This window comes from Pygocentrus nattereri, chromosome 3, assembly GCF_015220715.1.
Source record: "Pygocentrus nattereri isolate fPygNat1 chromosome 3, fPygNat1.pri, whole genome shotgun sequence".
Classification (NCBI taxonomy): Eukaryota; Metazoa; Chordata; class Actinopteri; order Characiformes; family Serrasalmidae; genus Pygocentrus; species Pygocentrus nattereri.
Genome location: NC_051213.1, coordinates 19,880,105 through 19,895,568, shown reverse-complemented (window position 1 = coordinate 19,895,568; position 15,464 = coordinate 19,880,105). Strand labels below are relative to the sequence as shown.

General features: G+C 38.9%; 1 protein-coding gene across 4 annotated transcripts in view; it reads right to left on the bottom strand.

Moving 5' to 3' along the window:
* Positions 1–15,464, bottom strand: part of plppr5b (phospholipid phosphatase related 5b) — a 78,164-nt gene that overhangs the window by 61,739 nt on the left and 961 nt on the right. For 3 of the 4 annotated variants that reach the window (XM_037536748.1, XM_017700387.2, XM_017700388.2), the window contains exon 2: positions 7,239–7,303. In XM_037536748.1, the coding sequence (XP_037392645.1) occupies positions 7,239–7,289 (51 nt within the window). In that variant the 5' untranslated portion in view covers positions 7,290–7,303. Of the gene's footprint in view, positions 1–7,238; positions 7,304–8,744; positions 8,793–15,464 lie in introns of those variants that run through there. The other variant, XM_037536750.1, reaches the window with a different exon arrangement.

Below are 15,464 nucleotides of genomic sequence, written 5' to 3'. Positions count from 1 at the left end.
CATTTCAATATGATCGCTTGCACAGTGCTCCTTGAGATGTTTAAAGCTTGGGAAATCTTTTTCTATCCAAATCCGGCTTTAAACCTCTCCACAACAGTATCTCGGACCTGCCTGGTGTGTTCCTTGGTCTTCATGATGCTCTCTGCGCTTTAAACAGAACTCTGAGACTATCACAGAGCAGGTGCATTTATACGGAGACTTGATTACACACAGGTAGATTCTATTTATCATCATCAGTCATTTAGGTCAACATTGGATCATTCAGAGATCCTCACTGAACTTCTGGAGTGAGTTTGCTGCACTGAAAGTAAAGGGGCCGAATAATATTGCACGCCCCACTTTTCAGTTTTTTATTTCTAAAAAAAGTTTAAAATATCCAATAAATTTCGTTCCACTTCACAATTGTGTCCCACTTGTTGTTGATTCTTCACAAAAAATTACAATTTCATATCTTTATGTTTGAAGCCTGAAATGTGGCAAAAGGTTGAAAAGTTCAAGGGGGCTGAATACTTTTGCAACCCACTGTATGTGTCGTCTGGGATGCATCAAAATGACCCAAATTCCACAGCTGTATTAACTAGGTCTTAGCCTGGATAATCAACAGTTGATGAGTGAAGATAAGAGATATGTCACAAATACCTACTTATCTAGATCTATATTCATATGGTGTTCTTTATGCTGCATTAAATTTGATATGATCTGATACTCAAGTGATTTACTTGTCATTTACCTCACCCTGGCAACACTGAGTTTTACTGAGACAAGTTTCCTAGTAGGGCTGGCAAATACTGATAAAATTCAATATCACAACACTTTCCAAACATATCACAGTATCTGATGATGTTTAAATATTAATAAAGTTAATGCACCCAGGCAGACATAGCTTGTTTTAATTGGATTGTTTTGAACTGTCCTGCTTGTTGACACCAAACTTCATATGATGTTGTTAAACACACAGAAATCACATTTCCAGAAAATAAACTTTTTTGTTGTTCTGTGTTTTGAACTGCTCTTTGAACACAATCTGAAGCATGCATTACAGTTAACCATGTTCTTATTATTTATTAATCCTGCTTAAATTTTTTGTATTTTTGCATAACAAGAGTATAGATCATATATCTCTCAGCACTCTTTCCCAAGGTGCTATATAGTATTACTACTAGATAAATACTGCAGCAATGGAGACTATAGATTTTATGTGCAAATAAAGTGCCATCTGGTGGCCCCTAAGAAGATAGGCTATCAGGTAAGAATATCAGAAAAAATGGTATCAAATTACTCATAGGACTAAATATGAAGTAGAATAATAGAAGAACTTGCCATAAAGCAGAATATTATTCTACTTCATATTTTTTGCTACAATAGCAGAAAAAAGTCTCCACCACAAACCATTTCCTGTGAATAATATAAAATATTGTCTCATTTATAACCATAAACACCAGGCTTGTCTATCCAGCTGTTGCATAAATGACAGTTTTGTCACAAAATGTACTATAGTGAAATTATTTAGTTGTATTACATTCAATATGCAGGTTCTTTGAAGCATAACATTACTCTATATTTTATCAGATCCAAAGCCGGTCTATAATGGTCATCCCCCAGCAGAGCAGAACCAGGCATCTCAGCTAATTGCAAATATTTACAGGGCAGTGTAGCACTGATTGCTCTGGCATGGCAAACAGCTGTCTCATTCCAGCAGGCTTGTGCCAACCTCGGCTCCTCAGATTAATGAGCCTGGGCCAAGAGGGAGCGATGACCAAGCATTTCATTACAGGCTAACAACAAAAGCACATTCAGCACAGCCACTCATCCCTGCTCCCTTTAGACGGATAGAGATAACCGCACTGCTGCAGACAAGGGAACTCTAAGTCTTCTGCCCCACTTACAGTAACACGCTTAAAACTGACATAGCATGAACTTATTTATGTGAACTAATTTATAATGCGAAACTGGATTTCCCTTGAGATTGATGTAGTGTCTTACACTGTTGAAGTTTAGCAACCTCATAAGTGGACCTCTAGCAAAAATATTAATCACAAGAAAAAGGATGGATATGGGCACTTTAATAAACTACTCATGTTGTCTATGTGCACTTTGAATAGTGGTGGAAAACAATTGGGACAAAAGGAAGCAAAATAATTAATTCTCATATAATATATAGTAGATTCTTATTTGTTGCAGTTATATGTATGAGCATTTTTTGTGTCATGCAGACTTTATAATTATTTTAGACGTATGGCCATCAATTTAGTAATTACATATGAGGACCTGCAAAAAATTTCCGGCTAACTCTCCCTAGTCTCTGGAGGCCCTGCAGATATGTACATGAAAAACAGCACATATTGACAGAGTTCCCATCTGTGCATCCCTAATCATATTATTCAATTTAGTGATTAGGTTCTCTCAGAAGAATAAAGAAGTTCCAAGATACATTTTTCTGTCCTAATTTTTACACTACCTATTAAAGACACATCCTAGTATAAAACATTTGTTATAAGTATACAAATTTTCCTAATACAATACATACCTATGAATGTTTTTGTCAGTGTGTGTCATAGAGTCCTCCACTTGCTCATGTATTAGCTCTTCCAGTCCCACTTCTGCTCCAGCGTGAAGCCCCCAGACTGCATCAATTGTTGTCACAGATGTTGTAAAGTTTTGTGCACACTGCTTGCATTTCTCTTGTGTGTAGTTTGTCTTCCTTGTTTATTTTTGCATTTTTTCTGGATAAGTATGAATACCTCAGTGTTAACTCTGCCTTCCTTTCGTCTTTACCTCTGCTGCTTGTCATGACATATGAATATGAATATATGTATATGAATTCTGTTTGTTACAGAACAACCAAAATAAATGCAATAACACAAACAATAATTATTTTCCAATTTAAGAAGTAATTTGGACCACTAATATCTTGAATCTGACAGTAGCATACAATGTCAGAATTTACTAACATCGTCTTAACCATCTTCTCATCAATGAATTTAGGCTGATTGTGAAACCAACTAACATGGCAAAAAACTGAAAAGTCAGAGATATGAATCTCAGCAATGTCAGCAGGCAGGTAGCCACAGATTCAGCCTAGTAGCCATCAACAATAGTAGCAACAGGTGTAAACAAGCCATCATCTACTGTCAAAAGTGCCTTTGAGCACAGCATTTAACCTCCATCTGCTCTAGGGGTGGGGGAGCATGGTTGACCCTGCCTCTGGCTCTGTCCTCTCCAACTCTAGACCACATGGGGCCTGTGATGTATGCCGAAATACAGGTTCACACATTTACAAAGAAAATGTATGAACCTAAAAAAGCCTTCCTCTGTAGGACAGCAAAAAATATGTAAGTAGTATAAGTGTGCCAGTCACAGAGAAGAGAATGGCCCATGCAGTGAATCCTCTCCTCTTTGGAGTATTAGGAGAGCAGTGAGAGCAGAGTGATTGAAGGCAGTGAGACTGACCATGGCTCACAGGTGCTGCTGACAGATGGAGTGAATATGTTGTATGCAGCAGGGGAGCCCTTAAATCGATGGAGATGCATACGGTGTACGATGAAAGAAGGCCGACTTTGGCTGCCTTGCCCAGACGTCTTCCCTACAGTGATTTAAAGCTCTATCTTTGGTGTCTGGAGGGGGTGGGGGGTCTATGGCGAACATACCTTATAAAGCTGGTCACAGAAGTGTGCTGCACAAAATAATTTCATGGATAACATAAATTGCTTTTCGTTTCATATTTCTGCCAAATGTGAAACATTTCTTCTAAATAGATCTCTTTAAATTCTAAATAGACTGTTTACCTTTCTGGCTACTATACTGAAGCATTCAGTCTCTTACTATACCTTACATTGATGGAATCCATTTTAAAATCTAGGTCAAGCACGACTAGAACAATGCCAACATTTCTGTTGTCTGCCCACACAGACAATTTAATAGATTCCAGGTATTCCAGGATAGTACTGTAGTTCCTAAAATTAAGGCTGAATTTAGAGGCTTGAATGATAGAGTAAGCTTGGGAAGACATGTCCTTTATTAAGACCTCTGCAGACACTGAGAGCCCACTCACTGAGCCTGAACCTGAATCTAGCTGCACTGCACCACTGCGGGGGATTCTCTCTCCTACAACCCACTCCACAAAAATACCAGAGCTGAATTTATTCAGTCTAGATCTGTAAGGTGGTATCATCTATACACCAAAATAAAATTGTTATATGATCTACAGATTAGTGTCACAATATGATACATGATATAAATGATATTTTTCCAACTTCTCGTTATCCCATAGAATTAAACAGGCTGTTTTTGTGACTGTGTCTTAAAGACTGATACATGTAAATGATCACTGTTCTGAACACTGGCTGCCCTGGCCTCGTTCAGAAAGCAGAACAGGCTGAAATTTCCCTTGTAACTTTAAATTGAATGGCCAGGGCTAAAGTGCAGTAGGCAAAAAAGTGCATAAATGTAAATTTATCAGTTTTTGTGATACACTATATTGTCAAAAGTACTTGCTCGTGTGCCTTCACACGCATATGAACTTGAGTGACATCCAATTCTTAATCCATAGGATTTAATATGATGTTTGCCCACCCATTGCAGCTATAACAGCTTCAACTCTTCAAGGCTTTCCACAAGGTTTAGGATTGTGTTTATGGGAATTTTTGACCATTCTTCCAGAAGCACATTTGTGAGGTCAGACACTGATGTTGGATGAGAAGGCCTGGCTTACAGTCTCCACTCTAATTCCTCCCAAAGGTGTTCTATCAGGTTGAGGTCAGGATTCTGTGCAGGCCAGTCAAGTTCTTCCACACCTAACTCGCTCATCCAAGTCTTTGTGGACCTTGCTTTTTGAGCACAGGTGTGCAGTCATGTTGGAACAGGAAGGGACCATCCCCAAACTGTTCCCACAAAGTTGGGAGCACGAAATTGTCCAAATGGAGGCCCATTACATGAACCTCTCTACACACTGTTCTTGTGCTAATCTGGAGGCTGCATGAAGTTCGGAGGTCTATAGCGACTGAGTCTGCAGAAAGTTTTGAACACTGTGCATCTCAGCATCCGCCTGTGGCCTACCACTTTGTGGCCAAGCTGCTGTCGTTCCCAATCGCTTCCACTTTGTTATAATACCACTGACAGTTGACTGTGGAATACTTAGTAGCAAGGAAATTTCATGACTGGACTCGTTGCACAGGTGACATCCTATCACAGTACCACGCAGGAATTCAATGAGCTCCTAAGAGCGACCCATTCTTCCACAAATGTTTGTAGAAGCAGTCTGCATGCTTGGTTTTATACACCTGTGGCCATGGAAGTGACTGAAACACCTGAATTCAATCATTTGGATGGGTGACTAAATACATTTGGCAACATAGTGTATGACAAACACAGTGAATTCAAAAATGGCCTTTTTTGGAATGGAACTCAAAAATGCTACTCAATTTTGATATATGGACCACATGGAATTGGGAGTGAATGATATGTTTTGAAACTTCTTAAACAGTTTATCTTTTACATCAAACATTTGTTTTCTGTGATATGGGTCCCTTAAAGGTTACTATTATTATTATTAACAATCAATAATTGGTGTACCAAATATGTCCTTAACTCAAACAGCATAACACATACTTGTGTACTAATCTAGCAAGAAACATCATTGCTTCACAGAAATTAAGAGAGTCTAGAGAGACAAGATCTGAGTGATCATGAAGCCAATTTGGAGCTTTTTTTCCAATACTTTGTCAAGTCAAACTGACAAGTCATGCTGATTAAAAGAGCCACTTCACTTAACTGAAGGTGGGCAAAATAAATGGACATGCCTAACAAAATATAAATAGCCATTCCTTAATAAATAACATGGCTAGCATTTGCTTTCAGAACTACTTCTTCTAGGAATGCTGTGTTAGTACTAATGAGTGTACCGAGAAGTAGGAAAGGGGTAAAAGACATCTTATCAAATTCATTTACTTTTTTTCAGTGCTCAGGTTTTGTGCTCCTTACACCAGGACTTGGGAACTGCTTTTGGATATAAGCCCTGCCATTACTGTACAGGTTTTGTTGAGCACAAAGAAACTGCTTCAGTTCTGTTGTACTTTTGAGCTTTAGTAACCATCTTGTTAAGTGTTCTTTCATAAATGTCAGTAAGCATTGAGTTGTAATACATTTCCTATTGCTAAAGCAATTTGTCTGTGTTTGGCTTATGTTTTATGATTTCCAATACTGTTCTCTTATCCAATAATTTTGTAGTATTTGTGACTGATGTGCTTTTAGTTCAAGTAGTACATTAGTACATCTAAAGTTAGACCTCTAACCATTTATAGCATTTATTGTGTCCATTCAGAGCAGTTTGCTCTGTATGCTTCAGTACCAGCAACGGTTCCCTAAACATGCTGGCAAAAATGCACAATTTTAGTATGAGTGAAGCAGATTCATGTATATTTTATGTTTTCTACTTTGAAATAATACAAAATGTCAAATCACTCTCAAAGAAAATATATGGCAGACCAGACAAAAGTTCTTCATGCAGGTTTCATTTTGAGTAGTCCATCTAAAAGACACTTAATATGTATTTAAAGATGTTGTTATTTAATTACAATATTTAAAGATGCTGGGGCTTTGTATTTTGAACACACGAGCACACAAGCATTTTGACAGTCCACAATTATATTTAGAACAAATGCACCCAAATGTATGTGACAATGCAATTAAAACTCATACCCCCTAACACCCGCCCCTAATACCCATGGAATATATCACATTTCCAGTCTCAAATAAGTCAATGCTCATAATATTTTGACATAAACAAACTCACCTTCTTTTACAAGAACAAAACTAAATTTCCTCTGCAAATGGAAGGAGTGGAGTTCACACTTAATCCAGGGTGACGAGCCTCCTAGCTCAAATGAGGCAAATTACGACATTATTGCAGGGCTCTTTAGTGATAATGACCCACTGATTAAACATCCTTCTCATCTTTCAGGTGAAAAACCTGTCTTTAATAACTTCTGCCATAGTCTGTTTAATCTACTGTGATATTTTCACAAATTCCTGGTTTCTGTAATGCAGGAAATATATTTCTCATGTGAATGGAACAGTTTGAGGTCAAAATGCATTTAGTTTACAATAAAATGTTTCAAAAGAGGTCCTGCATTTAAATGTGCCTGTGTTTACTGTCCTTCTCAAGGTTTTAGAGTAATGACAGTGATTTTCTACAATAAAGCAAATAGCTACCAGGGTGATCCTGTGCTTCTGTGGCTTACCTCCACACCAAAATAAGTGTAGAATTCACGGTGATCTCGTTCAGGTGGCATCTTTTCTTGGACGCCTGAAAAAAAAGAAAAAAAATCTTTTTTTTTTCTTCTGAGAAGTTTACAAACATCAACCACTAGATGGCACCTGCTACCACACTTTGACTGTTCTGATTTTCTACACTGCTGTCACCCTTCTAAATTCTACTACATTGCTAGCACCCTTGCAAACTGTGTTTTGTTTGTAATATTTAATAGTTCACACTAACTTGGAAAATAGCATTTTTTGTATTGAAATATGTATTTGTGCAACATAAGCCTACCTTAGAAACACAAAAATGTTGTGAAGGCATTCAACAGCTTATATTGCACTTTCTTGTGCATTTCTCACAGGTTGAAAATGCTTGAGTAACTGTACTTTATTACTTTTTTTACATATTATTTTGGAACATTTGTACTTACCATGGGTATTATTGAAAATAAGCACTATTACAAAGAAAAATCATATATTATACTCAGATTAAGTCAGATTTTATTCTTTCCAATCAGGTGTGTTCCTATACATTTCAATGTATTGCTTTTATTGAACCAAATTATACATTGTAAAACATTAATGCCCACAACTAGGCTAACTTGTTTTTGCAAGAAGACCAATACACCACCACCCACACACCACCGCATTACACATTAATAAACAAAGAAAACTTTAATCGTATTTGTTAAAACATTTACTGTTTACTGTTAGGTCCATAACAAGTTTAAATGTAGACGTCTCTTACATGCAAGTATATTCAGGCTCCATTTTTAGCTGAGTAAGAATATGGCAAAGCACTCAGACTTTCACTTCAGAGTAATTTTTGCATATTTCTTGCCTTTATTTTTGACACCCAACATGTCAATCATAAGTGATGAAAAACAAGTTTTTGATAACATTATTTTTTCTTTTTCCTAACCACATAATAACCTTAAAGCACCTTGATAACCTCATTGTCATCACTAATATCAGGAGCAGTAGTTAAATGAGGGAGAATTTTCTCAGTGCACCAGAGCTTTAAGATCATCTTCAATGTTCATCTTTTTTTATAAAACAGAATTGCTGCCAGACATGAAGTCTACTCAAAATGCATGTTGTGAAGCTCACAGCAGCCAGCTATTGTTGAGACAGCACTGAGGTGCTACTTCAGTTCTGATGTTTTTTGAGGCTGTTGTTTTTGCAGTTTAGCAAGTATCTTTTTATATGTCCATTTATCTCTGTTGCGAAGTCTTGACTTGCACTTTTTCTTTTGCTAAAACAACTTGCCTGCTCTTGGCTTTTGCGGTGATGATTTCTGAGACTAGCACCTTTAAATAAAGTATTTGCAACTGATGTTCCTGTAATTCAGGCACTGACTATTTAGCAGCTTTGGAACGCCATGTTAGGTTTGAAAACCAGTAAAACAAGTGCTCACTAGGTCTGCTCAATAAGAGTGTGGTTTTTTCATTGCAATCAAAGACCAAAGACTAAAGGTCCTTACTTACTATTCAAAAACTTGAATGCAAGTTTTTCATTTACATCCCATAGTGGAGTCCTATCACCTTAAAAAAAAAAGACGTATGCCAACGTTACAACATACTCAGAAATTCCACTGCAACATTACTGATTGTTTAACTACACTCCAGTTAGTATAGAGTATGGCAGCCTACCAGGAAAAGAAAGTCAGAACATAATACCCTGAATAACATTGGCATCCCTTTAATCTGTGCATTGACTGCAAGGTGCTTCTCACAACATGTAAAGCCCTTATTGGCCTAGCACCAACATATTTAGCTGATTTCTTGAAGTATTACAGACCATCTAGTCTACTTTATTCAGCTGAGGGACACGGAATGGCTTACTGCTAATCCTTAGGTCAGCATGCAACACGGTGGAAGATCCTTTTTGTATATAGCTTCTAAACTATATAACTGTGGTTTTCAAGTTCAGGGAGTGTTTGTAAATACAGAATAAAAACACATTTGTTCAGGCTAGTACATACATAGTAAAATGGGCCTCTTTGTTCTTTTATAATTTATATCTGTAGGTTTTATCTTTCCAATGTTTTGCTTATCTATGAAAAGTATTTTGAAATTATGTAAGTAAAATATTGTTAAGACATCACTGTAATACAAGCCTGCTTCCAAAAAACTCGGGATGCTGTGAAAAATGTAAATAAAAACAAAATGCAAATGATGTGCAAATTATTTAAACCCTATATATCATTGAAAATAGTACAAAGACAACAGATACAAAGACAAATGTTGAAACTGCGAAATTGTATTGTTTTTTTGAAAAATATATACCCACTTTGAATTTGATGCCAACAACACGTTTCAAAAAAGTTTGGATGCGGCAACAAAAAAACAGGTGAAGTTGTGTAAAGTTAAAAACACCTGGTGGTTAAATGGTAACAGGTCAGTAAAATGATTGGGTACTCTCTGTCAAAAGACTGCAAGAGCAGATTCAAGAACAGTTTTTCTCGATATAAAATAGAAAATAAATGGAGATTTCAACATCTACACTAGATAATATTAAAAGAGAAATCTCTGTTCATAAGGGATGCAGCTGAAATACTGGCTGGCTGTGACCTTCAGGTGGCACTGCATTAAAAACAGACACTATTCTGTAGTAGAAATGGGCTAAGGAACACTTTGGAAAACCATTGCCTGTGAAAACCTATATTAAAAGGGTAGCTATAAAAACACTACTGTTGAGCAGCAGAAAGGGATTTGAAGCTGCTGGTGTCTCTGGAGTCTCAAGAATCTCTTAATGCAGGATCCTATACAGACAGCTGTGCATAAAGCTGTATATAGCCCACCCCTAAGCACAGTTCACAAAGGTAGTGCAGTGGGCTCAGAAATACATGAAGACTAATTTACAAAGTTGTATTCACTGATGACTGCTGTACTACACTAGATGGTCCAGATGGATGGCATTCTGGATGGTTGGTGAATGGCAACCCTGTTCCAACAAGACTGGTGCCCTCACAGGAGTCACCATTGGCTCCTCCCTCTCCTCTATGTGCTTTTTATTTACTTTTTATCGTCCACGTGCTTCTTTGTTTTGAGTCTAGTCCAGTCCCCTTGTTGTCTGAATCCACCTCTGATCATTGCCAGCTGTTTTCCACCTGTCCCTCGTTATGTTTTGTATTTAAGCCCTGTGTTTGCCCCTTGTGTTTGTTGGTCTTTGTTTGTTAAATGTTTTGTTTGTTTGATGTTTGACTTTCTAGTCTTTGATTGTATCCTGCGTTCGTCATGTCTCTCCCACGATCTCTCCGTGTTGGCTGTATGAACCTGGACTGTTACGACTACAACCCTGGATTTGCCCGAAATAAAACTCGCTTAACTCAGCACATGCATCTACCTCCTTGCTCCATGTTACAACAGGCAGAATGTTGGGAAGTGAGACAGGATGTCCCTTTAGGCTCCCTGAGTGTGTTAAATGACCTCTGCAAGATATGCAGAGTTCTTAATCAACCATTCTCTACCATGGTATAAAAAAGACAATCATGCCTTCTTGCATGCCAGAGCACTATCCATGCTACAAAAACACCACTGACTCTTGGCTGCTATGGGCATAAAATAAGGAAAATAAAATCATTGTTCAATTTTTGAAATCAGCAGTCCTGGGAGGCAATACTGGCATGCTCAAATAAGACACAGACAGAAACCGTACATGGAGTTGTTAAAGTCATTTCAAAGAAGGGCTCATATGTCCATATGAAATGATCTTTAAATATAATTTTTGATTTAACTTTCTAGTTTTTGATAAGTTATCTGTCCACGAAGCAAATAAGACAGATTTCTGTTTGAAATTATATGAATGTCATTATGATCTGTTGAACGTTTTCAAAAAACGCTGCACTCTGCATAAGATGTTCATTTAAGACAGACTGAGGTGAAGTGGAAAAGTTCAGAAGCCAGCATCCTTGATGGTATGGAGCTGCATTAGTGCACATGACAAGAAGGCACTATTAAAGCTGAACAAAGGCCCAATCTCATTTCACCCCTTGCCTCTAACACTTAGCCCTCCATTTTGCACGTTCACGTCTAGGGGTAGGGTTGTCCAGATTGTTGCTGAGAAGGAGTGGTAGGCTGAAGTGTTAGGGCTACATGGCCCATCAAACTGAGATTTTTCAGAGGTACAATACGAACGAAGGGTTACGAGAAAATTCCCAGAATGCTATGTGAATCGTCGGCAAGATGGCTGCACAAGTGGCCAAAGACACGCATAAAAATCGCTAGTAATACGCTGATTTCCCATTCTACCTTAAATGGTGCTGCAGTTATGTTCTGGTACCTGAGGTTGCTGCACCATTTAAGGTGGAATAGGAAAGCTTGATCTTGAAGCAGGCGATTAAAAAGCTAAGTTCAGCTTCATATCACTTGGTGGCGATAATAAAAAATTACCCCCGTTTGAAGGCATATGATGCCCTAAATGTATTTAAGCAGTGAGGAGCTGAACTTTACCCTCCTCTGCTGTCAGTGCAGACTGGCAGGGTCACTTACAGAGCAGCTCTAATAGCTGTAAATGAAGTGATGTAGTTTTTTATTTGTGTTCTTTATTCATTCTGTGACTTGTTTTATTGATTGATTGATGTGTAAAACTGAAGTTGTGAATGAATCACGAGCGCCCATGCTTTTCACTCTCCTTTGGATAAATGATTTATTTGTTTTAAAGCTGCTTCACTGCATACAACCAATCTGATAATCGCAAATAGATGCCTAGAGCACACAATAAGTGAGATCACCACAGCTGGAGGCGGCATACAGGAAATGGCCGGAAACCTTGTCTCGTCTGTTTACATAAAAGTCGCTGACGACAACTGATGACATATCCGGTTCTTGAAGGGTTGTCCCATTTTATAGGGGGAAGATTTCAACCACTACCCCTTGTAACTCAGTTTAAAGGGGGAGGATTGCACTCGAAAACAATGGGTAGGGGTAAAAATAAAAAATGTGATTGGGAAAAACTATACAGGTTTTAGCACCATATGCTGCCATCCAGACAACATCTTATTCAGGGAAGGCCTTGCATACTTCAGAAAGATAACGCTAAACCACATTCTGCACATATTACAGCAGTATGGCACCCTAGTAAAAGAGTCCAGGTGTTAAACTGACCTGCATGCAATCCAGACTTGTCACCCATTGAAAATATCTGGCACATTATAAAATGAAACATACAATAAAGGAGACTCCAAACTGTTGAGAAGCTGAAATTCTACATCAAACAAGAATGGGAAAACATTTCACTTCCCGAACTACAGAAACTGCCTTCCTCAGTTCCCAAACACAGAGTGCTGTTAAAAGAAAAGGTGATGCAACGCGAAATAGGCATATGGGCATAATGAAATTTCTCAGTTTCAATGTTTGATATGTTGTCTATGTACTATAAATTATTCTGACATCCACCATGGGTCATACTGTGTTAAGGAGCTTAGAGCACCTAACCATATGTGCAATGTTTTCTGCATCTCCTTCTACACTGACGCTATATTGGTGTCAGGAGCAGGAAATGTCCGACAAGCTGGAAGAAGTCAAGCAGTGCTGAGCGCAACACGCCATTATCAACTTCTTCTATGCTGACACTATACTGGTGTCAGGAGCAGAATATGGCCACCAAGTTGGAATAAGTCGAGCCGTATTCTACATAGATGTAAGTGGTCATCCGGCTTTATGGTTTGATGGCAGCTGCCACAGTGACACAGCTGTTTCTGGCACAGAAGGGGAACGCACTCTAGGTGCTTTTGTATCTGCCACTCAAACAACATGGTGACCTGGTGGCACTGACTTTGGTGCTCCAGTGATGTTTTGGGCAGGTGCTGATAGTGTGGTCTGCCAGGTGGCTGCTCCTGGAGAGGTGGAAGCTAAAGGGAGAGTGGATAAATGTGCTTGCAGTAGAGGTATGTTGGTTTGACAGGCATATCCAGCATTTGAGAAAGCTGTGTAGGAGGTGTTGGCCCTGGAGCATTTACTTAATGTTCTACTGCCAGTGGAGCTGACACAGCACATGCAGGGTGGCCTTTGTTCCCCATAGCGGAGGCTTCCAATGCTGGAGGAGTTGAAAAAGCAATGTCAGAGCCAGTTGGTGGATTTCTGAGAGCAGTGGGCAGCACATATGAGTAGCACTCTCATCAGCGTTGACAACATAGTGGACAAGGAAGAAAGAGGAAGTCGGCGGAGCGGAGGGCCATTGCTACTGTCGGTGCCCCCAACAGCACCGGACTTGACATTGTAAACTATGAGGAGTTCCACTGTGTCCAGGAGGAGGACACAGCGCTCAGTATCTCTGCTCTGGCATGAAGAGAGAAAGGACATTCATGGAGCTGTACAAGGCACCTGGAGTAGGGTATAGAGAGGAGGCAATAAGCCAAGAAAACAACCCTGAAACAGGACTGTGGGTTTCCACAAGGTTTAGCAGTGTGTTTATGGGAATTTTTGACCATTCTTCCAGAAGCGCATTTGCGAGGTCAGACACTGATGTTGGATGAGAAGGCCTGGCTCACAGACTCCGCTCTAATTCATCCCAGAGGTGTTCTATCAGGTTGAGTTCAGGACTCTGTGCAGGCCAGTCAGGTTTTTCCACACCAAACTCGCTCATCCATGTCTTTATGGACCTTGCTTTATGCACTGGTGTGCACTCATGTTGGAACAGGAAGAGGCCATCCTCAAACTGTTCCCACAAAGTTGTGAGCATGAAATTGTCCAAAATCTCTTGGTCTGTTGAAGTATTAAGAGTTCCTTTCACCGGAACTAAGGGGCTGAACCCACACACCACAATCCCCCCTCCACCAAACTTTACACTTTGCAATCAGACAAGTACTGTTCTCCTGGCAACTGCCAAACCCAGACTTGTTCATCAGATTGCCAGACAGAGAAGCATGATTAGAAGTGCTCTAGCGGCACTTTACGCCACTGCATTCGACTTTTTGCATTGCCCTTAGTGATGCAAGGCTTGGATGCACGGCCATGGAAACCCATTCCATGAAGCTCTCTATGCTGTTCTTGAGCTAAACTGAAGGCCACATGAGGTTTGGAGGTCTGTAGCGATTGACTCTGCAGAAAGTTGGTGACCTCTGCGCACTATGTGCCTCAGCATCCGCTGACCCTGCTCTGTTATTTTACGTGGCCTACCACTTCATGGCTGAGTTGCTGTCATTCCCAATCGCTTCCATTTTGTTATAATACCAGTGACAGTTGGTTGTGGAATATTTAGTAGTGAGGAAATTTCACGACTGGACTTGCACAGGTAACATCCTATCATGGCACCATGCTGGAATTCACTGAGCTCCTGAGAGCGGCCCATTCTTTCACAAATGTTTGTAGAAGCAGTCTGAGTGCCTAGGTGCTTTGTTTTATACATCTGTGGCCATGGAAGTGATTGGAACACCTGAATTCAATGATTTGGATGGGTGAGTGAATACTTTTGGCAATATAGTGTATATCTGCAATCTTATTCTATGCAGTGCTACTTTATTTTGTTCTAGAAGGTTTGTAAAATGTTACTGTAACTATTTTACATGTGGATGGATCAAGCACATATAAATAATAATAATAATAATTATCATTATTATTATTATTATTATTATTCACTGTGAAAAAAAATAATCCAACTGATTTACTCTTTTCCACCTCACAATGATCTGTTCTGTATAATGTTTAGTGACATGGCCCATTATATATGATCAGAAGTTGGACCAGAAGTCATTTGCAACTTTTATAGAAACATTACTGAGCTCTTAACTTAACTTAATCTTAACTGAACAATGTAGGTTTATATTTTAAATCCATCCTTTAACACAATTGGGTTAGCAATCATGTAATTTCATTAGAAATAAAGTTAAACAAAAATGTCATAATGCACACCATCAACAGGGATCCACAGCTCTTTTATTTAAGAGAAATCTAAAGATCATAGAATACTGTCTGACTTGAAGGCACCGTTACACCACACAAACACAAGATCCCTCAGCAAGATGGGGTTACAGCAGGCTATCTGAAACAGGCTAACCTCTGACAGATAAGGATACAGCATAAGGATTTTATAACTACTGGAATGAGACATAAAGTAGCCATTTTCATGAAATCTTAAAAAGGCTGTTTTTGCATTTCTTACACTTCTTTGATGTTAGAGTGAGGTACAACCAAAAGACTTCAAAAGGTTTTAACTGTTTCACAAACTTCAATGGTCAAAGTATTTTAACATCTGAACACAAATCA